This window comes from Penicillium malachiteum (genome assembly GCF_028827825.1).
Source record: "Penicillium malachiteum strain IBT 17515 chromosome Unknown utg000005l:1.0-9002435.0:326005.0-9005861.0, whole genome shotgun sequence".
Classification (NCBI taxonomy): Eukaryota; Fungi; Ascomycota; class Eurotiomycetes; order Eurotiales; family Aspergillaceae; genus Penicillium; species Penicillium malachiteum.
In genome coordinates, this window is record NW_026643099.1 from 282101 (window position 1) to 307072 (window position 24972).

Here is a 24972-nt window from a genome sequence, read left to right on the forward strand (position 1 = left end):
GCTTGAGATCTGTCAACTGATCAAGGCCCCACAAATGATGTTCAATATGTGCAATAGGAACAACCTTAAGGTCAAGTTTTATGCCAGAGACTCGGAATCTCCGACGAATTGCCGATCTATTTACCTAGCTCTCAAAAATCCACGCCGGTCAGGTTGGAGTTCAATCCTGATTTGCTCAAGGGCCGATCCAAGGCCACTTCCCGAGGTGGTGACATCGCAAGGTATCATGATTCCCGTAGGCTGGTACGATAAAAGATCCACTTCTCGAATGGAATTTTTCCCTCGCGCGTGGGGAAATTTTAAGCCGAGGAGGGGCATTCCAGTAATATTTTGCTAAGCCTCTGATAACCTTCGGTAGGATAATCTTGGCTTGCTACTAGTTTCATACAAACTAGATACTAACCATAACAGCATTTGAACCAGATGCTCTTCATTTCAGAGACTTTGACCAAAAACCCTACAACTTGAACATGAAAAGGTTCTCCAGAAGATCTGATACCGGCAAAATGCGATTTTCTCACATCCTTGCAATCACCCCGGATTTGAACGCATGGGGCCCCACAATCTCCCCACATGCAGGGTGCATACGTCCGAACCCACCCTCCACATTATGGTCACTACAAATTGGGGTCCAAGAAGGGGAATTATCGGAGTGCAAGCCGATTTCTAATCTGATGATTTTAGCCTAGCAGAATTCCGTGTCTGTGCCACTTCCAAATGCTTGTTTACTAAGGCACGGATGCTTGATTTGAAATGAGGACTCTAGTTGGAACACTAAACAAACAAGACAGTCAAGGCGGAAGTCTATTCACAAAGTGGTGTTCTTGAGTGGAGCGACCGACTTTTCATTTCATAATAGCTGCCACAATGCCAAGAAGAATTCAGCCACAACCCCGGCTTGGATTCCCCCGAGGTTTACCCAGTTCCTAGCCCAGATAACGTCACCGGTGACAATAACTTACCCACGCGAGAAGCGAGGCTTACGAGGTGCTGAGCAAAGATGTGGGGTTGAGCACCTAGCAGATGCCGATTGTTCATTAATTTGACGTGGAGAGTGGGAAGCTAATGCGCTTGGACATCAGAACGCACCCGTGGTCATTGAATCAGGAAGATTTTATGGTGATCCCATCATCCCGTCCGGATAATGCGGCGATGAGCTCACCGACGATCCAGCTTAATTTGATTGACTACCCGGAAAAAATGCGAGAAATTGGAGTGGGACGTGCATGTATAAAGGCATGCCGGTCACCGGATCGATGAATTTTCGTTTCGATCGTGGACGCGCAGAAGACTCCAGTCAAGGCATTGGATAACAAGGCACAATGTTTGCAGAGAAGACTGTTCTTGCGCTTGCTATTCTGTCCCTTTGTGGACTTGGCCATGCCGAGAGCAACATTACTTCCGATACCTACTTCTATGGAGACTCTCCGCCTGTGTATCCCTCGCGTATGTCTACACTCTCCTTTATGCTATTTCATCTTCCTATACTGATATATAACACTGGCAGCAAATGGCACTGGGACTGGTGACTGGGCTACATCCTACCAAAAGGCGGCAGCCCTAGTTGCCCAGATGACATTGGAGGAGAAGGTAAGCTTCCGACGAGACCAAACGAGTCTATTCATCTACTGACCGAGCTTGATACATAGAACAACCTCACATACGGAATTGAAACATCAGGTACGGGTTGTGTGGGAGCCATTGGGGCAATCTCTCGCCTTGGATTCCCGGGTTTGTGTCTTCAAGATGCGGGCAACGGTGTCCGTGAAGCAGATTTCGTGAATAGTTATCCAAGTGGACTCCATGTTGGTGCTAGGTGAGAAGATACCCTTAATCGTATTGGCAAGCAAATGGCTAATTACCTTTTTCAAAATAAGTTGGAATAAGTCTCTCGCGCACGATCGTGGCTGGTACATGGGTGGTGAATTCCGCACCAAGGGTGTTAACATAGCGCTGGGCCCCGTGGTTGCCCCAATGGGACGACTGACTACCAACGGGAGAAACTGGGAAGGTTAGTAAAAGAGGTTGAAGTATCATTGCTTTTTTGCTGATTGAGTATAGGTGTCGCCAGTGACCCGTATCTTAGTGGTGTTCTCGCAGCGCATACTGTGGATGGTATGCAAGGGCAGGGTGTCATTTCAAGTGTTAAGGTAAGTTGAAGCTGCTCATGAATGAAGAGAAAAGAACTTCAACTAATTGAGTATCTTGTTTAGCACTTCATTGGATACGAACAAGAGCTGTACCGTAACCCTACCACCAACTCCGATAACGAGACCGTGGAGTCTATCTCCAGCAACATTGATGATAAGACGATGCATGAAGCATACCTATGGCCATTCCAAGATGCACTGAAGGCTGGCGCTGGAAACATTATGTATGTGCTGGGAACGATTTGTCTAAAGGAAGAGGACTGATGACTTTTAGGTGTTCTTACAACCGTGTCAACAACTCTTATGCATGCCAGAACAGCAAGACCTTGAATGGATTGCTTAAGACAGAGCTTGGCTTTGAAGGATTCGTTGTCACTGACTGGGGTGGCCAGCATTCAGGTGTCGGTTCTGCTCTGGCTGGTCTTGATATGGCCATGCCAACGGGTGAAACATACTGGGGTACCCTCTTGAAAGAAGCAGTCAAAAATGGTAGTGTTCCGCTCTCTCGTCTTGATGACATGGCTACAAGGTATGACTCGCAGATATAATATCCCCAATGCAGAAGATCTTACTGACATTCATAGAATTATTGCAACCTGGTACCAGATGGGCCAGGATTCACCGAGCTACCCTGCATTGGGCGTTGGAATGCCAACCAACATTAGCGAGCCTCATACAATTGTCAACGCGCTTACCCCCGAAGCTAAGCCGGTCCTTTTTGAGGGTGCAGTGGAAGGACATGTTCTTGTCAAGAATGTTAAAAACGCTTTGCCTCTAAAAAAGCCCCAGTTGCTCTCCGTCTTTGGATGGGATGCTGTTGCGCCTGTTAGCTACATTCCTAATAATGTCCTTGTGACAGACCCCTGGGAAGAAGGCTATGAGCCAGTTTTATTCCAGCTCGACGGAGACGCCGATAGCACAGACATCATCGACGAGCCATATGACTACCAAGTTGCTTTCAATGGTACACTTAGTGTTGGTGGTGGCTCTGGTGCAAATGCTGGTCCTTATATCAGTGCTCCTCTGGATGCCCTTCAACAACGAGCATATGAAGACAACACCGTTATCATGTGGGACACTGGAAAGGACCCAAACAAATTGGGCGTTATGGAGGCATCGGATGCATGCCTTGTGTTCATCAATGCATTTGCTACTGAGGGCCTGGACCGTTCCGGAACTTACGACAGCTACTCGGACTCCTTAGTCGCCAAAGTAGCAAATACGTGCCCTAATACCATTGTCGTTGTTCACAACGCTGGTACTCGCTTGGTCGAGTCATTCGCAGAGAACCCCAATGTCACCGCGATTGTCTTTGGCCATCTCCCTGGTCAGGACTCCGGTCGAGCTATCACAGCTCTGCTCTACGGCGATGAAAACTTCAGCGGCAAGCTCCCCTACACTGTTGCCAAGAACGAAACCGACTACCCAGCATACTGGCATAGCTATGCAGTCACTCCGTTTGCACTTTTCCCTCAGTCTAACTTCACCGAAGGAGTGCTGCTTGACTACAAGTGGTTTGACGCGAAGAACATCACGCCTCGATATGAATTTGGATTCGGTCTCTCTTACACCAACTTTTCATTCTCAAACCTCCACGTCTCTTCCGTGCAAGATGGAATCGCCGCCTACCCTAGTGGTGTGATTCAGCAAGGAGGTCAAGTGGACCTGTGGGACAGCATTGTCAATGTTACCGCTACAGTCCAGAACTCAGGAAGCAAGTCAGGCGCTGAGGTTGCCCAGCTATACCTTGGTATTCCCGGTGGACCCGTGAGACAACTTCGTGGATTTGACAAGGTTCGAATCCCAGCCGGTCGCTCGACTCAAGTATCTTTCTCTCTGAACCGACGTGATCTCAGTACTTGGGATGTCGCAGCACAGAAATGGAAGCTCCAGAGCGGGAATTACAAGGTTTATGTCGGTTCATCGAGTCGCAGTCTGCCTTTGAAGACCATATTGAAGATTACTACCGATTCGAGCTAGATACAAGCAGCTGATAGATTAAGTTTGAGCGGAGAATAGATCAAGTTTTGAATTTACTAAATCTTCCACATATTATCCTGTGTCACAGGAACCATTCAGGTTAACCTTGGAATGGAATCTCTCAGGTTTACAACACTCATATTCCGTCAATCAAACAAAAACAACGGATAGTCGGGTTGTTTCGGCCCGATCAGAAGGAAGAGCTACTATATTTGCAAGTTGCACCACATGTGCATAATATCGGGTTTCGGCCCCAATAATCCCACTCACTAGCATATAAAGAGCTCTATGACCCCGGGGTCCCATCATTCCAACATTTCCGAGTACTCACTAGGATATTTCGATCACACCAATTGTGAAAGCTTCCCTCAAATGTCCTTCCTTACAAGACTTGGCCTCGCCGGGCCCTTGGACTCCCCGGTCACAAACTACAGCCCATTCTTCCTAGGCTTCCAATACTTCTACGCCTACGGTCTCCTCTCCTCTCGCACCTTAAAGCAATGGTACGGCCTTGATCATAACGTCTCACCACGCGAAGACCTCGCCAAATTTGGTGAAGCAGCCATCATAGAAGGAAGAATCACACGTCGGCAGCTTGACATGTTGAAGCGAAATGAAGCAGCGCATGCGAATTCCGTTGAAGGGTTCTCGCTTTTTGTTGCTGGATTGGGTATTGCGTCTGTTGCCGGTGTTTCGCCACGGATCATCAATGCTGCTGGGATATCGTACACAGTTGCGAGACTTGCATATGGGGCGATCTATATTCTTGTCGATCACCCGAAATGGAGTCAATTACGGGGACTCACTTGGTGGTGGGGTAATTTCAGTTGCTTTTATTTGCTGTGGGAGGCTCAGAAGATTTTTAGGAATGGTGCTTGATTGAGCAGCGTGTTCAAGTTCGAGTTGTATTTTGATTATGTGAAAACTTTCATGAGGCACTACGCAGAGCATATCTTGTCATCTAATGAATCTCTCTTCCCCTATCTGGGCTCTGAACTATGAGTTCGGGCGGCCCGGAAGGATGTCCATAGAGTCTTGTACAAAAGGCAATGATTTTCGATACTTAATTTTATTTGCAAAAAGCAATCAATAAATATTACAGGAAAGTTGGTTTCTTGCTGGCCACGATATCGTGAGACATGACGTCGTCGCCTTCCATATCTCCTCCCATTCCTTAGAACACGTTCCTATTTTCCAAGGCCCCATATCTCGAGCATCTCTCATTTTGTTCTTGATTACTCTATAATCACATAGCTTGGACTTTCCACTAGGAGAATCGCTCAGCTGTTGACGAATTTGATAACCAGAATTGCGAACCCCACAAGGCAAGCCATATCCTTTCCATGAAGAAACTCACTTCCGGATTTACAGCTGCCTTTCCTGCATCGGCATACTGATCCAGGCAATTATTGTACAGCTCTTTCGGATGCTGCAATATCGCCTCCCTTCTCACCGCAAACATAGCACCATGCAACACCTTCACCGCAGCAGGATGCTCAACTCCAAACATGATTTTCCAAAAAGTCGCCATATCGTACGGAGCGTAGGTAAGAGTTTTGAGCTGACTGGGGGTGATCCAGTACGATCCATCCGGAGAGGACCAGTTGATCTTGCCCCATTGCGCCAGATCATGAAGAAGGTCGTGGTTATAGATTGTCACAGGATCGTATTCAGGCTCTGGGGGTTCAAGAGCTTTCTCTACCATTTGCTGAGGGGTGTTTGTTTCCGGACCGATCATATCGAAAGGGTCTGCCTGAGAGAAAATCACGATGGGCTCAAGCGAGTCATACTGATTGTAGATATGGTGGCAGTATGTCTGGCCTTCTCGACCTTCATTTGAAACTTGCTCGTAAAGGCGGAAGGAATCGTGCGATACATTATCGCTATCTTGGGTGATGTTCGCCTTGGCGTAGAGGTATGTGTTGGACGCTACTTCGGCCCAAGGGTCAAGGGGCTCGTTGTATCTGGCAACTGCCAAGCCTAACTGATCGGGGGATGGAAGCCATGAAGGTCCAGATTGTAAGATTAGACCAGGCATTTTAGGCTTTTCTTGTAAAAATAAGGTTAGGCTCAAGCTTGAAAAGTGGAACCTTGGAAAAACTGGGGGTGGTACCTTTGAGAAAATGGCCAGGGATCAAGGAAGCTCTATACAACTAAATACTGCCATAATGTCCATGCATGAAGACGTTGGCTCGGAATTCTCAAGTACTATGACGACGCTGTACATATGGGGAAATTGCTTGTTGGAAGATCATCTCTAGATTCTCTACCGACCACATTCTTACGGCATGAATATTGGTTACACAGTTACACAGCAGTGTAAACCCTTGCAGCAAAATGATCAAAAATTCGAGAGACCCCTACTATGTACTACAGTATGGATAGTATAGTGATTATCTTAGCAAGAATTCTATTCATGGCACCGAAATAGTGCAAGCCTGAAGTGTGCTGAGGAATTTTTAACTAGTGAGCGACATTCAATCCTTCTCATCGGATACACCTATTTGGGTAATGTACAATTTAGTTTATTCAGGGTCGACTTAAAAATGAGGCTTCTAACACCTTCTGGATATCTGTCGATCCATCTTCTTCAAGGCCATAGATTGACTCCTTCATACTCTCCCACGTTTGAAAATCATCATCAAACGCTTTGATCATTCCGGAAGCCTGGAGAATCTTTGCAAGTCTGTAATGGCAGTCTAACAAAGCTGGACTAGGCAGCTCATGAACATTTTCCGGGTCATGGTTCTCAAAAGTAACCATGTCCCGCATTACTCGAAAGATCCTGCTTATTTTCCGCAGCACCTCAACTGTATATTGATTCGGTCGTTCTGTTGCTTTAAAAGCAATTCGAAAGGACCTAAAGTGACGATGAATCCAGTTCGCCATAGTGAGGCCATTACTAATATCATTGATTTTGTCATGTTTCAATCCAACGGTTCGAATTGCGGGAAAACATCGATATAAAACCTCCCAAGAATCGGCCAAATCTGGAGGTCACCCCTGGTTAGGGTTCCATGACCCGTACGAGAAAGGGACAATGTGTGCTCCATCTGTTTCCATTGCATCAAGGTCTGGATCTTATTTATCAAGTTCCTCATAATGCCACTGATCCATATGCCCAGTAACGACACATTTATAGTCATCTCGCATTAATAAGTCTTTCTTGAATCTTTCTTCGCGAGACAGAGGCTCATTCGTGTTTGTGGACATAGGGCTTGATGATGACACATTAGAGGAATTAGGATGGCACCACATCCGCGATCTTAGACCAGTATAGAGGTTACTGAAAACAAGATATAGATCTTCGTCATCATGCGCCTGATTGATATGCTTCATGACCTCATCGCGTCCATCGTCTGGTAAAAAATCGAGGAACGCTCGAAAGGAAGCGTGAACGAGTTGGTCATGTTTTCTTTTATCGGGCATTGGATTATAAAGATCGATTCTTGCGCGCGCTGCAAATAGGTCCGCTTCATGCCTGTAAGGTCGTCTCGGAAATATCTGTTTTTGGAGAGAAAATAGAGTCCTCGCGGGAGATGACCTGGCTGCTGGGAGGTACGCTCTGGCTTGTGCAGGGAAGAAATCAGACCATAGCTGATTACCTCGGTGGTAGTTGTCAAGCTGCAGGGCGAGAATAAAAAAGTGGAAGGTAGCTCTACTTGCCATCATCTCTCACTTTAGATATCTCTCACCGGCACTTCACTTATCTCTCACTTTATCCTTACGTATTATCGAAGTTGTACTAAGGTTCCACGTTTCCAAGGTTCATATAAAGTAACCAGCGGTAAGCTAGGCGGTCAAAATTCGGCATGGAAAAATAGGTTTTGGCCAGGTCGCTTTGGCTTCAAGTTCCAGGTGTAGGCCAGCGACAGACTAACGCCTGTTGTTAGTCTAACTCCCACTTTTTTTGGGGGTATCTTTATATGGGCTTACTATAGAAAATATACATGACCCCTAAAAAACTTTTGTCAAATTCTTAATAATACTATTTGGTAGGGATATAAGAATTCTTTTTGCTATAAGAGAATTTAAGTGAAACTTGAACTTGAAGTATTCTTCACTCTTACTAGTAGATTACCTAGGTAACAAAGAAATAATAACGAAGACTCGAAGGGGTTTAAAACATCCATATTATACTAAGATTCTCTTATAGTATTTACCCTTCTCTGAAGGAAACATTTGAATAGTATTCTAATCAAGTTATTCTATAATAGAGTCTTCTTTTCTAGTAGTATTTCCATTTGGGCCGCCGCCGCCGGAAACGGCAGCTCCCTCATCCCGGTATAGCGCCCGCCCCCACCCACCCCGAGGTCGGTCTAGCGCCATCCCCATCGGGTTTAGCTGTGGCGCTATTCCTCAACAGGCCCCGTAGGCCCCTCACCGCCTCGCTGCCGACCGTCCTGGATCTATAAATCCGCGGTGCGTCGCTCCATCGTCCACCCTCTTCTCTCACCTTTGCCGCCTCCCACCAGCTTCTCAACGATTGCACCTGGTTGGACGCATGGATCCCTCAGCTGCGCCCCGTCCTGGCCGGACTGAGGGATTTTCTGGTCGACCTGCCCCCACCGACGTCGTTCGGCTAGTTCCTCGTCTCGTTCAATACCGCTGATCAATCCTGACTGAGTCCGAAATTTGTGCTACTAGATGCCGAAGGCGTTCCTTTCTACAATGGTGAATCCAACAGCTGCTCGTTCGTCCTCGCAAACACATTTTCCGTCCACTTTCAGCTCGACTTACTACGTTGATGTGATGGAACTTAGCTCGAGCCCAGCCGATATTGAGTCATATGCTACCTTCTGGACAGATCTGAAACTTAGCCAAGCACACAGGCTTTGGGGTTACGTCGCTATTTGCCCGTCAAGCAGGTTTTGCATTGCATTGTCTCTCCGTGCGCTGTTTTTGCGATTGGTCAAGACCCTTGAGTTTATGAGGCCACGTCCCCGATATCTTGTCTCGATCGAAGAGCAGCAAAGTCCGATCGGCCATCTTTGAATGCGTGGCAAAACTCATGCCTGTTCAGTCTTGCATGGAGGCGCTTTCCACCTGACGTGGCGCTCGTCACTTGTGTGATGGGATTGGCCTGGACTCAGCGTGTGAGCCACGGATCAGCTGGCAGGGCATGTTGTGTCTCCAAAATTGTGGAGTTCCCTGTGTTGAACCGCCAACGCCTTTGGCCCAAATCCATGTTACATTTCACTCGGACCTAAAGCCAGACTTCGGGCCTACGCCGAGAGCTTGTATCGCATATGAAGCCGGTATAGACATCAGCGAATGGAATGATAAAGCGACCCTCTTTTACTTTCAGCTAGCGCACCGGGGTCTCCGGTCTCGGTTTTAACTTTGCCGAGCAGGTGGTCATGCGCAACGAGGCGGATTCGTCCCACTTTCCGGTCTTCATTGATCTACTTGTGGCTTTGGGAGACTGGGCTGAATCATGAGATGTGTTTCGTTGGCTGTTTGTCTCCTAACTGATCGGGTGGTTCAGAGCTATAAATTCGTGGAGCCGCATTTGTTCCTTTTGTTTTCTCCTTTCCTCTCCTGCCAGCCCCGGTATCATGGCGGTCACCCTTGATAATATTCAATTTTACCATGGCCCGTCGAAGCCTACGAAGCGGCCTTATTATACCTTCAACAGTAACGATGATGGAAATGGAACCATGCCTTCGGTCTGTCCACCTGCAATTGAAGAGAGAACAATATTTTTGGCAACAGACCATCACAACTTTCTTCCAGCTACCCACTCAGAAGAAACCATGAACCAGCATACAGTACAATCGTCGAACATCTTTGATCTCGAACTAGCGAAAACACGGGAAATGGTATCATCATCGCCGACACTTAACGAGACTGGCGAGCGTGGTGCCTGCTCTTCAAGGTCGACCTCTGTCCGTGATCATCAAGAACATTCCAGGTGTATGTGAAAGCTCTGCAATGGTCTCTTTCCCAAATTGCTTACGAAATGAATAGCGTCGTCGCATGGTCTATGCAAAACGATAGAGCCGGACTTCCCAGGCATATCTTCAAGATCTTCTTCAGTCAGCCCTAGTCCATCATTACTCCATGCGGACTCAGTAGGGGCTCCTCCCCCATCCTCTACCAATATGATTGAGGAGTCGTCATCGTCACGCTCAACAAACAGTGGAGAAGTTTTCAATAGGTGTGCTTCATGCGACGAAGAAGGGTCAAGCAATTTGCTCTCCAACGTCTCATTACAGCCTAGTCTCACGTCCAAGGCGGCAAGCGAAAGAAGCACACCCGCTTTTGTGTTTCAAAGCAGCCCCAGTGACTGTCTGGTGGTCACTTCCGGGCCAAGTTCGGAGCCAAGTTCAGATTCTTCATCAACGGAAATTGCCTTGTTCGGTAGTTCTGGACCGAAGAATGCAGATTATGACAGCGCATCTGACCTGGACTATGCGGAGCAAGCAGCCAGGTGCGGGTCTGTGGGTTCTCATTCAGAAAGAACAAGTGTCCAGAAGGATTTCATTCGAAGGCATACACAAAGAGAAACCAAAAAGCGCTCTCCTGGTAGACGAGAGGACGCAGCTGGGAGGAGGCACACGTCTGTCGCTGTAGTGATACCCCCGCCACGCCGACATCAGTTATGGAGCCTGCGCTCAAGCCCAGGGCATATTCCGCCAGACGATAGTCAGAGCGAAAGCAGTGCAAATAATGATGATTCCGATGATGGGGATTTTACGATTGACACAGTCGTGTCACGAGTTTCGAATATTAAGGCTCACCGGTTGTCAATGGAAAAAAGCCCTAGCTCAATTCGAACTTCCTCGTGCCAAGCAGGACACACGTCTCATAATCAGTCGATCTGTCAGCATGGGGGGGAATGACATCGTTGGGCGAGCAATCCTCACTATCGAAACGCTAGGCCCAGAGCCTACTTACTACTTAACTTTCATGCCTGACAATTTCATGCCCGACAACCTCAACTTGATGCCACCTGTGCCCACGCGGAGTCGTCGTGCCTCCAATACGCCGACTATAATCAGCGAGCGGAGAACCAGAGGCTGTACAGCTCCCGTCAAAGGGCAACGTCGATCATATTCGACCGACGAAGAAAAATTGCTGGTGCAGTTGAAAGAGAGAGAAAATCTTACATGGAAAGAGATCGCGACACACTTTCCTGGACGCAAGTGGTCTTCATTGCAGGTCCACTACTCTACCAAACTGAAAGGTCGAAATTCTAATCGAAGATATGGACAAGGGCAGAAAAGAGTACGGCGCAAAAAACACCGATGAGGAAGTAAACCTTTGTTTTGTACGTAGGAGTTATATAGTAGCACTGCAATTTGGTCAATTCTCCAAGAGCATCTCTGAATAATGCACGGATTATATAGAGTTCAGGTGTTGCCATCAAAGCTATATTCTAGATAACCACTCATATATCTCGCCAATTAATAGTTACTTTATATCCCAGATCCAGTTCAGTAAACCCATTTCTGAATCAGAAGCAAGGATGGCGAGCGGTGCAAACCCCAGACTTCGGTGAAACTTTCTTCTAGGTGCCCCAGCCTTCTTTTCTCAGAATAGCAAAAACCGCTCAATCGAAAAGTGGAACTTCAGGAAGGTAAGCCGAGCCTGTCCGCAGGGGTACTCTATTCCCCACATGTGGCTTATCCGTGGCGGCCTGGGGAAGGGTAAGTGACAGGGTGAGAATGGGGTGAGAGCGAGGTGAGAGCCATCAAACAGACCCTCAGTTCGGTTATGTCAGAACTCTATTGGATGGTATGCGACGATCCTATTGTTTCGATTTCACATCAAGTTGACAACGTCTGTATGCGGATTTCATAAAGCTTCTGTGTAAAAAAAGTTGTACAACTTGACACTAACGTGATTCATTTGACACATTTTCCAAGGGGTCTAAAAAAAATTCCGTCTCGTGAGCACGAGGTCCTCGTGTGGGCCCTCTTAGAATCATGTATACCTCTGCATCATAGAACAAGCATAGGGTATGTGCTTTCTCGGCAAATGCGAAGACAGCATGAAAGACATGCTTCGTTTCTAAGTACAATTGGAGCGTAATAGTCACCACATGCGAGCGATATCAGTTGAAGATCAGATTTTCCGCTGACTGGGACCACTGCCACCACGCCTGGGTCAATATCATCGACACGTAGGGGTCTTCCTGGATCCAAAGGATGCGTATAAATAGCAAAAAGATCAGGATCATTTAACTGGGTGTCTGTATCGTGTGGGCAATCCTCCACAACTAAAGCACTTGAGAGGTTTGCCAATGCACGGCTCGGTGAAACAGTGACATAGGCCAATTTCTTATCGATGCCTTTCAAACCCAAACCTACCTTCAGCGTATCGCCGCTAACAGATACCCGCCAGTCCACTTCAGTGTGCTGGAAGTCATTTCTAGGTTGGATCACAGGCATTGCAAGGTCATCACCTTCCATGTTTGCAATTTCGAAGTCGTTTCCAGAGGCTTCTATCAGAGTATAGCTTTCCTTGCCGTAATGGAATATTCCCCGTTGATATTTGAGAGACAGAAATCCATGCTTTGTGGGCTTCATATTGTCAAATATTGTTGGCCAAATTGCCTGTCCCATGTTGGATGATGCCGCCCAGTTGTGAGCTCTCAGATGAGAAGTGACGTCATGACCAGCCAACGTCAATGCCCAATCAAGTAAAAGGTAGAGATTGGTTACTGTGGGGCTCCCTGTCGTGATTATGCTATAAATTGACGTCGTGAAATTGTGCCTTCTCTCTTCATGGTAGCGCATGGGAACTCGAATATGTAGTAGGTCCGGGTACTGGAACAAAGATAAAGCAAGGGTATCGGCGATAACATTGCAGATCTTGTCGAAAAATTTATCTTTTTCGCAGTATTTATGTACCAGTTCCTCTTCCAGTGGCGACGAGCGACATTTGAAACAGTGACAGTGCTCGCTTAATCTTTCCAAATGCATCGCTACAATCGGTAAATCTTGAATTCGAATTCCGTCTTTCAAGAGTCTTAGACGAATTGGTGTGCCGCTGTCAGTCCACAGTGAAGTTAAACGTGAGAGCATTGCTTCAATCATACCAACTTCAGGGAAAGGATAGAAACGGAGCTCGCTAATACTTTCAGTAAAATGATCACTGCATCTCACATTGCCTCGGAATTCACCTGTCGGAAGCCAGCCTTCAAGTCCGCCATCATAACGAAACTCATCATAGCTTGAAAATCTCAGACAAGTGACGACTTGGTGAATAGCGGATGGGATTAAACTTTCAAAGGCAAACTTATTGAACTCAGAGTTGAGGCCATTTTTCTGGAGCAGCCATCTACCATATTCATCAATTGACGGCATGCCTCTCCACTTTAAGCTGACAGAAGAGTCCATCATGAAGGTATCATCATTCATAAGTTCGTCAAAAGAACGCATTGTGTCATCAACTTTCACACCAAACTCAGGTTTGCTCTCATTATTGTTTGCTGGAAAGTGAATGATGCAAACGCCTTGATGATATTCCCCCCAAATATGTCGACCATCGGATGCATATATTTCTGGCTGAACACCCAGGCACCACTCGGTGAAAGATGCAACCCAAGCAGTACAGCGCGTTGATTTGATAATAATCCTTTTCGCTTCTACATTCCCGATCCTGTAGAGCTTACGAAAAGCAGCAATTAGTTTTCCAAGCCCCTCAGGGCTAGGGAAAGGTCCAGCCGAGGGTTGACCGTCCATGAGTTCGAAGAGCGCTGTTTGGTTGTGAATTCTTGAATCCCATGTCAAAACAAGATCAGAGAATCCAGTAGCCATACAACGCGGCTCAAGCGCAGCAAGCAGATCTTTCAGAATCTGGGGTTTGGGAACGATGTCTTCTCTGTTTGAGCTTGTCGAAAGAGCATCCAACATCAATGCTTCAAGAGAATCCTTTGCGCTATGTTTCGGCAGGCTAAAATTGCAAATGGTTGAACTCGGTCAACCATGCCAGCTATCAATGCATTCGTTGCCATGGAAACCACACCCCCCAGTGGAACCAAGATTCCACGTAGCATTCAGTGAGCCACTCATTGTAAAATCTTCAGAGTGAAAAGACAGTGCGAAAGTTATATGAATGCGACAGAAAAAAAAGGAGAAAGAGTTCGTATGATAAGGAAGTCTGACATCCTGGCTGAGAACTTGTAGTACAGAGTGGAGGGTGGGGCGGCTAGCAGGGAACGAATGTGCCTGTTACCCCACTGCAACTAAGTAATTTAGGCGAAAGGCCTGGGGCATGCCACGTATGAAGATACACGTGACTTGGCGTGGTTATCTCCGCTGCTCGTGTGACTCATTGCACCTGCAGCTGTGTTGGACAAACGTGTCAGCCTTGACTATCCGGCGTGTTTCATATGCAGCAATTGCGAATGCAGGTGCATTACAGTACCGACCGCTATCGCCTTCCATATCGAACAACACATCGAAGCTTTTTCAAACCCTAATCACATGCGACGCTAATCCATAAATGGTTACGATGAAATTTCAGGATCTGTACCAAGGGTGAATTGTATGACTCGGAACGAGTAAAATATCAACTATGGTATCTATGTATGTAATTTTACAGATCTAAACATACCAGGCCTACCATCAAATACGTCTAATCTACCTGAAAATATCCCCACCATACTGATCTGGCACTGGTTTCTCTTATGTCATTTGCTAACTTGATGATGGGATTTTGGGGATTAACGTGGTTGAGGGGATATCTTATGCTAGTGTGGTTGATGGACAGGACTTGAGTATGTCCCGCATATACTTTGTACGTTCTCGCTTCGTTGCGCACTTCTCTACGGTGATGCCGTGCCAATAATCACTGCTGATTAAACTAAGAAAAGAGTATATCATAGTGAAATGGCTGTTGTTTCCAAATAGATTGTGGGTATATAGCTGTTTCTCTGGTATCATCTGAGCCATCGTTTGATTTTCTCCATAGCCCGCCGTCCCTTGTTAGCATTGAGTTTTGCGACATCCTGACTGTCTAGCGATCCTCCCTGCCACAGATCCTCTGGGTCTTTCAGCTTCCCTTGATCCGAGTAGAGTCTGCCAAGGTTGTTGACGGTATCAAGAGTGGATGTATGATCTGGACCGAGGGCCTTCTCCTTGCCTGCCAGTGCTCGCTGGTACATCTTTTCTGCGTCTTTCAGCTTCCCTTGATCTTTATAGAGACTGCCAAGGTTGTTGACGGTATCGAGAGTGGATGTATGGTCTGGACCGAGGGCCTTCTCCTTGCCTGTCAGTGCTCGCTGGTACATCTCTTCTGCCTCTTTCAGCTTCCCTTGATTAAAGTAGAGAATGCCAAGGTTGTGGACGGTATTAAGAGTGGATGTATGATCTGGGCCGAGAGCCTTCTCCTTGCCTGTCAGTGCTCGCTGGAACATCTCTTCTGCCTCTTTCAGCTTCCCTTGATCAGAGTAGAGACTGCCAAGGTTGTTGACGGTATTGAGAGTAGATATATGATCTGGACCGAGGGCCTTCTCAAAGCCTGTCAGTGCTCGCTGGTACATCTCTTCTGCCTCTTTCAGCTTCCCTTGATGAAAGTAGAGATTGCCAAGGCTGTTAACGGTATTGAGAGTGGATGTATGATCTGGACCGACGGCCTTCTCATAGCCTGCCAGTGCTCGCTGGTACATTTCTTCTGCCTCTCTTAGCTTCCCTTGATCAGAGTAGAGATTCCCTAATCCATAAAGTCCGCCCCAAATAGCAATGTCGTCAGCAGAGATTTGCCCAATACGAACAGCATTTGCGTGTGGAATAAGCTGTTGCTGTAGCTCTACATAGTTCCCGTTATCAACACCAGGGACACTATATCCAACGCATATCAAGCCTAGTTCAGAGAGCTTGACAGAATTGTAATTTATATCCCCGCTGGCAACGTAGAAGCACCAATCCTGTACTACAGGATGCATCGCATAGCTTCCTTCTTGTTGCTTTATCTCAAGAAGAGAAAATTCCATAAGGGGCTTTACGCTAAGTTTGAATGCAAGTCTACTTGATATAACTCTTTTGAGCCAGTCTGGGATATCGGAGCTATGAGAAGCATTTTCAACCAACTCATACCAAATGTCTCGATTATCAAAGCGGGCAAGTAGGAGAAGCAGATTTGTGGCGTTCGGGTCCCGTTTCTGGATCTCATTGTACGAGATCATCCATGTCTGTAATATGTTGCCTTGTGTATACTGACGCTCAGCGCTGGATTTTGATTATAGATCTGACCATGATTGTTGGTAATATTCTAAGTACTAAGTAATGCTAGTGCCAGTCTGGCGCATAAATGCTGCCGCGATCACAATTGCTAGTGGAAGTCCATCTAGACGCTGGGCGAGTACCTACATATCTATATATATTAGTATGATCTTTATGATCTGTTTTAAGCATAACCCTACCTACACTGCTGTTAACCTTATTAATGGTCTCGTCTCTTGATAGACCATTGTTCTTTGAAAGAAGTTAAATCGTATCCTTCAAGCCCAGTTTATGGATCGGAAAGGACTTCCCTAGTTCAGTGAGCCCTGGGAGTCGAGAGGTAATAAGAATAGAGCCATGATCTGCTGCTGGAAAGAATTTTCCAATATCATACGCAGTCCCAACGCCACTATCGACGGGGGGAGTATTGATTAATGTTGTCCAAAATGATTAACCAGCGCGAGTTGCCGTTGCTTGCCAGCCACTGTAAGACTTGTCGAGCGCGTTGTTCAATTTGCTCGTCACCGGTCGCCTCATTTGTTTGGGATTGCCCCGGTAACCAAGGCAAGACAGAGCTCAATGATTGCAGGAGCGTGCCTCGATCTTTACCACTTAACCAAAAGATAGCGGTGAAATCGTCTTTATGTTTTCGCACGAAACGGACCGCCAGCTGTGTTTTGCCTATTCCACCAAGCCCATGAAGAATTGCAACCTTTCGTGATTGGGAATCTATCGGGTTGAAAAACTGCCACAGGTGGTCTAGCTCGGCTTCCCGGCCCACAAAATTTTCGATTACAGGCACTGTAGTCAGATCCAACAGGATCTTAAAGCGATTAACTAAATATGTAAAAGTAAATTTAGCAGTAAATTCGAGCTTGCAAAAAATTCTGAATACTATTATTTAGACTGTCTTACCAGAATTCACTAGAGTATCTCGTACTGTGGGAGTATTGTCAACCTGATTGATAGGAACTACCAAAAGCAGCTCCTTGGCATAAGCCGCTGCAGCTACCGCCGCATATCCTTACCATTTCTTATTCTTATGGGAGTCAGAATAGTCACAGATGCCTCGAATAACCAGACATAGAAAGTCATTCATGAGCCCCGCCGCTTCCATCTCGATGCAGTACACCCCCAAGTCCTGCGCTAGTTGGTCTCGCCGTCTACTATCTTTCACCACCTGATTTACGGATACAATCAGTCCATAGTGAATCACTGGTTCATCGTGTGCTCGAGCGGGTCGTGGAGTCAGTTTCGATCGGTCACAGTCCGCATATGTGTCAGCTGCCCTATGATTATATTCTGCTTGGTAAAGTCGGTCCTCTTGGGTAGGTCGAGTAAAAGTTGTAGCTTTACGAGATGTGGTTTTGAGATGGATGTTGGAAATGAACTCCACAACTCGACTATCTTCCGTAAGGTGGTGGGCTTGCAGTGTAGCGAGAGCGGTAAGCAGAACCTTCGGCGGCCGGTTCAACATCCCGGTCCGCTGGAATTGACCGTCGTGTAACACTTTCCCAAGATCGTATTGGATTACGCCTCCAAACGTATCTCTTGGCTGGCTCACCACGATATCGCCTAGTCGGATGTCTGCGTTGCTGCTTGGTATTCCTCCACCGATACCAACCATTAGCCCGAATCGAATAGAGTGGAAGCTTGAAAGCAACTGCATCGCCACTGTCGCGGCCGACACGTTGCCATATGCACCGCCTGGTAGGCAGGCAATAACAATGTTATGTTCCCCAATATTTCCTAGAATATATGTGTTTTGATCAGTTGATGGACTCGGCAGGCTTGGGTGTATTGCGTCCATCATCAGCTTCGCAGCCGCCATCTCGAGCGGTAAGGCGCATATCCACCCGACCGTGTAATCGTCGTGAGATAGGGTGGCCCCGGCATCCATGCTGGGTTATATGCTTATCTTCCACTTTGAGACTAAAAGCCGTGTTAAGGCGACGGTCGTCGATGTCTATAATCGTTTCATGATGGAGTAAAGGTCTGGTAGGAAATGGACTTTGGAGAGAAGCGGGGTTTGGAAGTGAGGGACTGTTGACAGAGTGCCCATTCCAAGGCCATTTTGTTTGCAGGGTTTGCATAGAACCTTCCAGCCTGTAATTTTCCATACGGGTATTTTAAGATTCTTGTATTAATTACTCGGTCCGCTACAAAACGGATTAATTACAGCTATCCATATCTGGATTAGTAAATCACATGATTAGGATTTGAAACAGTCTCTCTGTGTTCAGAACAAGGAAGGCGATAGCGGTCGGCACTGTACAATCCAATTATTAACCGCCGAGTCAAATCGCTGCTGGTCATCAATGCGGGGCTGTCTCGCGGATTCCACGCTCTAGACCTGTTTTATGACCCATGATATTGAATAGACTTCGCATTTCTATGTTCCATTCCCATTCGTTCCATTTCAAGCTGGGTCAAGTTTCAATGTGACGAAACCCCTAGAACATGCATAAGCGCAATCAGGCCCTTGATTTCACCAGAGTGGGGAGCTCACATCCTGGTCCCGCAACTTGTAATTTTATATTTGTGCCGCGCTGCCCGCGGCTAAACTAAATTTACCTTGGTCTGTCATGTATTCGAACATAGAGTGTTACAGCTTTGCAAGTGCTAAGAGTTCAAACAGACTGGGGGTCGCTGGCACGCCATTTCCGGCATATACGTATAATCTGCTTAATGCCTGTCATTCTCTTAATACGCTGTCAATTAAATCCGCGACATAGTGGACAAGAGCTTTCCGTAGATTCATTTAAAAGTAAATCCAATCCATGAACATCTTCTATGTCGTATTCGCTTTGACTGTGAGTGAAGACAATAGGAGATCAAAGATAACTGATCGCCCATGAACCATTTCAGTGGCCGTCAAACGATTATTGTTGCGATGCATAGTATTCAATCCTTTCAGCTCTGAACGAAGTAAAGGAGACCAGACAGAGCTGCAGTTTGCAGGTCATGCTTACAGCTGTAGTCTGGTGGAGAGGCTCGGCCCGTGCGGGCGGCTACTGATAGGATCCACTCATATTTTCATCGTCAATTTGTCCATTTCTGGGGACCAAAATATTGTCTCTGGGGCTGCTATCTCTCGAAAGCCGGATGAACTGGCATCAACGAATGGTGGAGTATTGGCCAAATGGGAAACAGAGCACTTGAGTTACAATTTCAGTGGCCTCTGTGATACCACCATACCACCAAGGACACGTGTTATTTTGTCCACTCGACACATGCAAGCCTTGACTCGCGTACACAGAACCACGTAATCGACAACACGTCGCATGACTCCCTTCTGCAGCTGTGCTCACATGCATCAACAGCACGGCTACCATACCCTCATTTCAAGGTCCAAATTCTTGGATTTGGAGCTGATGTTACCCAAAATGGGCTTTTTCGTGGGAGATACACACGTCTCAGTGATCTGTGTAACTTTGTCATTGTGGATAGACAAATCACGAACACCAGTCGTCCCATAGTCTCAAAGTGGAGAACTATGTCTCAAAAGTTTATAAGCTGAAATCCCAGGCTTTTTTTGTTCCTCAATCTGTCCTTTTAAGATCCAAGATGGTGCTTTGCGTTCCTTGTGACCGACCATTCCCCACTCAACATGCTTTGGAACAGCACCTTCAATCCCAAAAGCATTGGTGTGAGCCTTGTAACAGATTTTTCAAGTCTGTGAATTCGAAAAAACAGCATACAAAATGCTCAAAGAACCATCGTATCCAGGCAAACTACGATGTAGTTCACAATAAGCATCCCTCTGCCTCCCTGAACGACCGCAAAATGGGAAATCGTCAAATGCCAGCGATGAAAATCATGATGAGGGAGAACAAGTCAAGTCCAACGTATATAGGGGTGCCTCGGAATAAAGTCATGCCGGTCTTCAAAATGGCATGTCACCTCCGTTTCGAAAACCCCGACGTCAACATGCTATTGAGCCATATCGAGACACAATTAGATCACATGGTAATCTCAGCACTTATAGAAGCTGCTCTTCGTCTGCTTCCACCCGATGATACCCCTGAAGGGAGACTAGAGGCGAAGGAAAGAATGCAACGAAAGATGGAGAGAGCACATCTCCAAGAAGTCGCTTTCGTCGATCAAGTGCGCAAATTTGGCTATCAACTTCTAACGGAGAGTGAACAAAAAAATCATCACTTGCGTTCGACTCCCGATATTCGATTTATCCAACCTGTTTCAATTAACGGTCAACTTTGCCACTGGATCGAGTTCAAAAACTCCTTCGGTTTCAAGTCGAACCCATTCATCGCTGCAAAAAACAAAAAACAATTGCAGCGATACTCCTCAGAATTAGGATCGGGTGCTGTTGTTTACAAGTTGGGATTCGAGATTGATCACATAGTAGCCCCAGGGATTCATTCGTTTCGTGAGGAAGAGGTTCTAGATTTCCTTGGACAGCAGCTCAATATTGACACTACGCCTGTGTATGCCCACGTTCCTTGACAGCCAGTTCGTAGCGCTTGCCTCACTTTGGCTTTATCTATAATGATCTAAATACTCATAAAATCATGAGAAGTGACGAATTTTACCCAAAATAATATTTGAAATTAAATGAGCGACAAATTACAAAAACGACTGTCGGTGAAATCTCAAAGTTGAGGGATAGATAATCAACCAAAAAGTAATCCAATATCCAACGGGCAAATGAAGATGAGCAAATTCTCTCATCCTAACGCTGCTACTATAATAGGAAATTGTTCAAATTCCGTTAAACTACCGGATGTGGAAAAATCACAGAAACCGGCCCTCTCCTTTATCAAGACTAGTGTCACGTAATCACGGTCACAATTACTCCAGCTGTTGCATGCCAAGATCGCTTGTGATTAGTCTGGTCAGCTTAGATACAGCAGCTGCTTTCCAATAAAGCTGCTTGAGAAAAGCTGTGCAGCCCACATTATCCACAATGAGATGTAGGCGCAAAGGCGTATTAGCGCCAAAGGGCATATGGTATTGTACAGATTCTTCATTCCAACTCTCTGAAAGCCCAAGTGAGGAAAATTGCAAGGGCGCGGGGCTTGAATAAGGGCAGCCAATCTTAGTTGCTTTCTACGCGCCGTTGGTGATTTGCGTGTTTGCGTGCAGCGGAGTTACCGGAAGCTCCCCGGGACCCACTCCATTTGAGATCGTTTAAAGTCAAAGTCTCCACAAGGTGAACGTGCACATGGGGCCAGAAGACCATTCTTTGGTCTTCTTTTTCTACATATACCCTCTAAGGCTCCTAACTCAACCCCTTGCTTACAGAACCCAGCCGAATACCTTATCCGATAAGTCATATTATTATCAACTCGCGTCATGTCCAGCGCAGCCCAGTCCGTTCAATGTCAAGACGACAACCGAAAAGAGCGAATGGGTCCCCCGGCGGTCAAAAGACGACGCATAATTGACACAATCCTGTCGGTAAGGCCAAATGTTGTTCCATAGTATGGCTGGGAGGTTTCAGCTAAATCATTTAATAGGAGTCGGACGGAACAATTGAGGATCATAGATTATGCGACCATTTGATCAGTACCTATTCGGAGACAAACAAAAAACTCAGATCGAAGCTTAAGGATACCCAAGTGAAGCTATCAGGAGTTGAAAGTGATTTTGATGATCTGGAAGCCAGACACTCCCAGTGTCCATACTGGATCCAGAAGAACGAAAGTCTCGTTGAGGCCTTGGAAGATCGTTGCGAAACTCTTGAACGGGACAAAAAGACACTTCAAGAACGATGCGAGTGGCTTTATGCACAGCTCCAGAACCTTCAACTTCTTTCTCCTAGAGAACACCACAACGTCACAGAGATGATCTGAAATGGGGGTGATTTAGAGGAGGCGTGATGAACTTCAGCATCTGATCTCGTCAAACGTTCCAGAAGGGCCCAAAATATACAACCTTTCTACGAAGTGTTATAAAGATCTTAAAAACGAAGAACTAAGACTTATCTACGATAACACTTCTCTGATTCTTTTTTCTCCTATTTGTATTTCCTTTTTAATTACTTGATTAGAAAAATCTCGTTCATTACGCTCCAATACAGAGCGGCTTATTTACTCTGCCATTGTCTTAGCGTTTTATTCCGATTGACACTTAGGGCGACGAAGCCTTATTCTACTGAATACGGGCGGTGTAGACCTGCTGAGTCCGACACTCTGTCCATCACGTGATCGCATGCATGTTAACCCGGTACACCCCTTTAAGTATTTGGCATGTCCCAGTTCGAGACTCCCTTTTTCCTTGCGATCGAATGATAATATCATCCTCAACAACGTCGGCTTGGATCTCTCACTTTTTGAATTTTCTACAGTGAGTGAACCCTGTACCAGTAGGGGTAAAAATGGACGATTATCAGAAACTTGTCGTGACTCAATTCTTCAATCCACTGCCGAACCTCTCCCAGGAATCTTGTCATCAGTTCGTGTTGCACCATATTGTGCCGACACTTCCTAAAACTTCTGGCAAAACAGAAGTTAAACCTAGTCCTTTTCAGGGAAGCATGAGCTATACTGCTATAGTATATCTTCATTCCACGCATACCGACTATCGAATTGTCGTTCAGTTCCGGAGCGAAAAGCAAGACCTATCCGCAGTCGCCGAAGCTACTCGCATCCATGGACATATTGTACCCATGGTTACATACCAGGGCATGTATGAAGGACTCTTTGTGTATACATCACCTTTTGCAGCAGGCACGCCCTATATCAGTGTCTTGATGTCTTCTGAGGACTTTGAACTGCCGCTCTGGAAGAAGATGACGACTATTTTAGACCTTGCAGATCTTGTGACTCGGGGAGCCAGAGCGAACAAAGATATTTTCGATACCACCATAGTCAAGCTTGCCTCTACTCTTGACAAAATCCAGCATACAATCAATAACTACACATTTCGAAACACATCTCTCAAAAACAGCATTTCTGCTTGCATCAGCAAAGTCTTGCCCCAACTGCGCGATCTCGTTGTTCTCCCCATCACACTCACCCATCAGGACCTTGCCCCATTCAATTACCTTATAGATCCGTCCACAGGCCGGATCAAAGCTGTACTTGACTGGGATGGCGCTGTTTATCTTCCGGTTGGGTCAAACTTTCACTTTGTGGATAGCCTTTTGGGTTTCATGACCCCAAAAGGGTGGCAAGACACGGAGGATCGTCACGACCTTGAAGCAGCTTTTTATGATCGGGCTCTGTGTAGTCTAGCGGCACAAGGACACAAGAATGTAACAAAGGAACAGTTGGAGTCACAGAAGGCGATTGGAATGTTACTCTATGGTGTGGAACGGCTTCTCAAGTTCAAAGACGAACGATCTGAGCATTATCTAGATGGTTATCTTCGGGGGTTATCCTTCATTGACCAGCCCGTATGAGCTTAATATCTCAATGAGACAGTGAATGATGTTTGGATATTTGGTTCATGTAAATTTAAGACAGTGAAACTCATTTGACTTTCTAGGTTATAGGAGGATAAGGAACTCTGGGGCCTCGCACAATAAATTCCCACTATTGCAGATATAGCTGAAGGAATGGAATGGCATTCTGATAAACAATGGGACCTAATGAAGGGATGGCTATTCAACACTAATTGCAAACCCTAGCACTCGTGTGGATCAGCATTCTACCGAGTCATGACCTTGGCTTCATGCTCCGTATATGGCTTCGAGTCCTGGAACACTTTGTGATTTCCAGAGCGCAAGGGAGCACACACATTATTCCCTTTGCACTCAACAACTCCAAATTCATTAACATGGAAGCTCCATCCAGTGATGACAGGTTCACTCGTCTCAACCTCTTGCTCGGAGATAAGGCGCAGGGGTACACTGATAGTGCCGCGCCCACTGGGATGCGTGAATTCAATGAAATTCTCTCTGTCTGCGGGATTCGGTATGATGGAGATCCGGTTTTGTAAGCCGTGAGTTTTGAGAAAGAGAGCAAGTTCTGAAGCAAATTCTGCTTCAAGATGAGTCGCCTCGCCGTTGGCATTGTACTCGAATGCTTGGAATAGGCCATTCTGGTTGAGAAACCACGAGTTCGGTATAATCTTGTCGGCGTCGATACTCATGAGGGTCTTTGGGGTACATATATCGGATTCGCCAGTTTGGATCTCGTGGATCATCAGAGTTCCATTTTGGAGTGTCTCGTGGCGATGGAGAAGCCCGGCTCCTAGCTTCATGTGCATATTGTGTCTGACAAAAATATTTGCGATAGCGGCTAAGGTCGCTTTATCTACCTCCTTTTCCTGTTCTTCAAAGGTCTTGATTGTATTAAAAGAGAATGCATCTAAGATAGCACTCTCCACTGCAACGGTCATTTTCCTGATAGGTCTCACTGTTTTGCCACAAAGTATTAGCGATTCAGGCTGGCAGTAAATTTGGGCAAGTCCCAAGCACCTATGCATCCTCTGTTTAAATGGATGACAGGAGGACGGTGTTAATTAAGAAGAGGATGCCATACCTTCTCGTGAGGTGGAAATGTGATTAGAATGCTTTTATGGAATTTCCGTAAGAGAATGGAAAAAAAAGAAACGAAGAGGGATGTCTGCATTTATTAGAAAAATGCTGATCGATCCTCGGCATTAATTTTGCTCGAGCTGAAATATCGAATGAGAGGGGAACCCTGTCATCCTGGGAGTATTCGACATTATGACAGCTAAGTCTATATCAAGAGCAAAGA

The 24972-nt window shown here is 46.2% G+C and overlaps 13 protein-coding genes across 13 annotated transcripts; 7 read left to right on the top strand and 6 right to left on the bottom strand.

Annotated features, from left to right (window-relative positions):
• Positions 1-1322: 1322 nt before the first annotated feature.
• On the top strand, positions 1323-4130 carry N7483_010124 (beta-glucosidase; the record flags this gene model as incomplete). Its single annotated transcript, XM_057093551.1, has 8 exons — positions 1323-1446; positions 1508-1590; positions 1650-1816; positions 1878-2011; positions 2062-2150; positions 2214-2374; positions 2425-2679; positions 2735-4130. The coding sequence occupies 8 exons, from the start codon at positions 1323-1325 to the stop codon at positions 4128-4130; spliced, it is 2409 nt and encodes an 802-aa protein (XP_056939522.1).
• A 372-nt stretch (positions 4131-4502) lies between these two features.
• Positions 4503-5009, top strand: N7483_010125 (MAPEG family protein; the record flags this gene model as incomplete). Its single annotated transcript, XM_057093552.1, has 1 exon — positions 4503-5009. One exon carries the CDS (start codon positions 4503-4505, stop codon positions 5007-5009), a length of 507 nt encoding a protein of 168 aa, XP_056939523.1.
• Positions 5010-5397: 388 nt separating this feature from the next.
• N7483_010126 (uncharacterized protein) lies at positions 5398-6168 on the bottom strand (the record flags this gene model as incomplete). The annotated part of the gene is made up of 1 exon (XM_057093553.1): positions 5398-6168. The coding sequence occupies one exon, from the start codon at positions 6166-6168 to the stop codon at positions 5398-5400; it is 771 nt and encodes a 256-aa protein (XP_056939524.1).
• A 2633-nt stretch (positions 6169-8801) lies between these two features.
• On the top strand, positions 8802-9125 carry N7483_010127 (uncharacterized protein; the record flags this gene model as incomplete). The annotated part of the gene is made up of 1 exon (XM_057093554.1): positions 8802-9125. The coding sequence occupies one exon, from the start codon at positions 8802-8804 to the stop codon at positions 9123-9125; it is 324 nt and encodes a 107-aa protein (XP_056939525.1).
• Positions 9126-9688: 563 nt separating this feature from the next.
• Positions 9689-11384, top strand: N7483_010128 (uncharacterized protein; the record flags this gene model as incomplete). Its single annotated transcript, XM_057093555.1, has 3 exons — positions 9689-10046; positions 10101-10955; positions 11014-11384. The coding sequence occupies 3 exons, from the start codon at positions 9689-9691 to the stop codon at positions 11382-11384; spliced, it is 1584 nt and encodes a 527-aa protein (XP_056939526.1).
• A 692-nt stretch (positions 11385-12076) lies between these two features.
• N7483_010129 (uncharacterized protein) lies at positions 12077-12700 on the bottom strand (the record flags this gene model as incomplete). The annotated part of the gene is made up of 1 exon (XM_057093556.1): positions 12077-12700. One exon carries the CDS (start codon positions 12698-12700, stop codon positions 12077-12079), a length of 624 nt encoding a protein of 207 aa, XP_056939527.1.
• A 1025-nt stretch (positions 12701-13725) lies between these two features.
• Positions 13726-13993, bottom strand: N7483_010130 (uncharacterized protein; the record flags this gene model as incomplete). The annotated part of the gene is given in 2 exon segments (XM_057093557.1): positions 13726-13739; positions 13753-13993. The coding sequence occupies 2 exon segments, from the start codon at positions 13991-13993 to the stop codon at positions 13726-13728; spliced, it is 255 nt and encodes an 84-aa protein (XP_056939528.1).
• A 1028-nt stretch (positions 13994-15021) lies between these two features.
• On the bottom strand, positions 15022-16551 carry N7483_010131 (uncharacterized protein; the record flags this gene model as incomplete). The annotated part of the gene is made up of 3 exons (XM_057093558.1): positions 15022-16309; positions 16361-16446; positions 16510-16551. 3 exons carry the CDS (start codon positions 16549-16551, stop codon positions 15022-15024), a joined length of 1416 nt encoding a protein of 471 aa, XP_056939529.1.
• Positions 16552-16712: 161 nt separating this feature from the next.
• Positions 16713-18203, bottom strand: N7483_010132 (uncharacterized protein; the record flags this gene model as incomplete). The annotated part of the gene is made up of 3 exons (XM_057093559.1): positions 16713-17140; positions 17219-17311; positions 17366-18203. The coding sequence occupies 3 exons, from the start codon at positions 18201-18203 to the stop codon at positions 16713-16715; spliced, it is 1359 nt and encodes a 452-aa protein (XP_056939530.1).
• Positions 18204-20194: 1991 nt separating this feature from the next.
• On the top strand, positions 20195-20770 carry N7483_010133 (uncharacterized protein; the record flags this gene model as incomplete). The annotated part of the gene is made up of 1 exon (XM_057093560.1): positions 20195-20770. The coding sequence occupies one exon, from the start codon at positions 20195-20197 to the stop codon at positions 20768-20770; it is 576 nt and encodes a 191-aa protein (XP_056939531.1).
• Positions 20771-21619: 849 nt separating this feature from the next.
• N7483_010134 (uncharacterized protein) lies at positions 21620-22119 on the top strand (the record flags this gene model as incomplete). The annotated part of the gene is made up of 2 exons (XM_057093561.1): positions 21620-21724; positions 21784-22119. 2 exons carry the CDS (start codon positions 21620-21622, stop codon positions 22117-22119), a joined length of 441 nt encoding a protein of 146 aa, XP_056939532.1.
• Positions 22120-22643: 524 nt separating this feature from the next.
• On the top strand, positions 22644-23669 carry N7483_010135 (uncharacterized protein; the record flags this gene model as incomplete). The annotated part of the gene is made up of 1 exon (XM_057093562.1): positions 22644-23669. One exon carries the CDS (start codon positions 22644-22646, stop codon positions 23667-23669), a length of 1026 nt encoding a protein of 341 aa, XP_056939533.1.
• A 248-nt stretch (positions 23670-23917) lies between these two features.
• On the bottom strand, positions 23918-24610 carry N7483_010136 (uncharacterized protein; the record flags this gene model as incomplete). Its single annotated transcript, XM_057093563.1, has 1 exon — positions 23918-24610. The coding sequence occupies one exon, from the start codon at positions 24608-24610 to the stop codon at positions 23918-23920; it is 693 nt and encodes a 230-aa protein (XP_056939534.1).
• Positions 24611-24972: the final 362 nt, after the last annotated feature.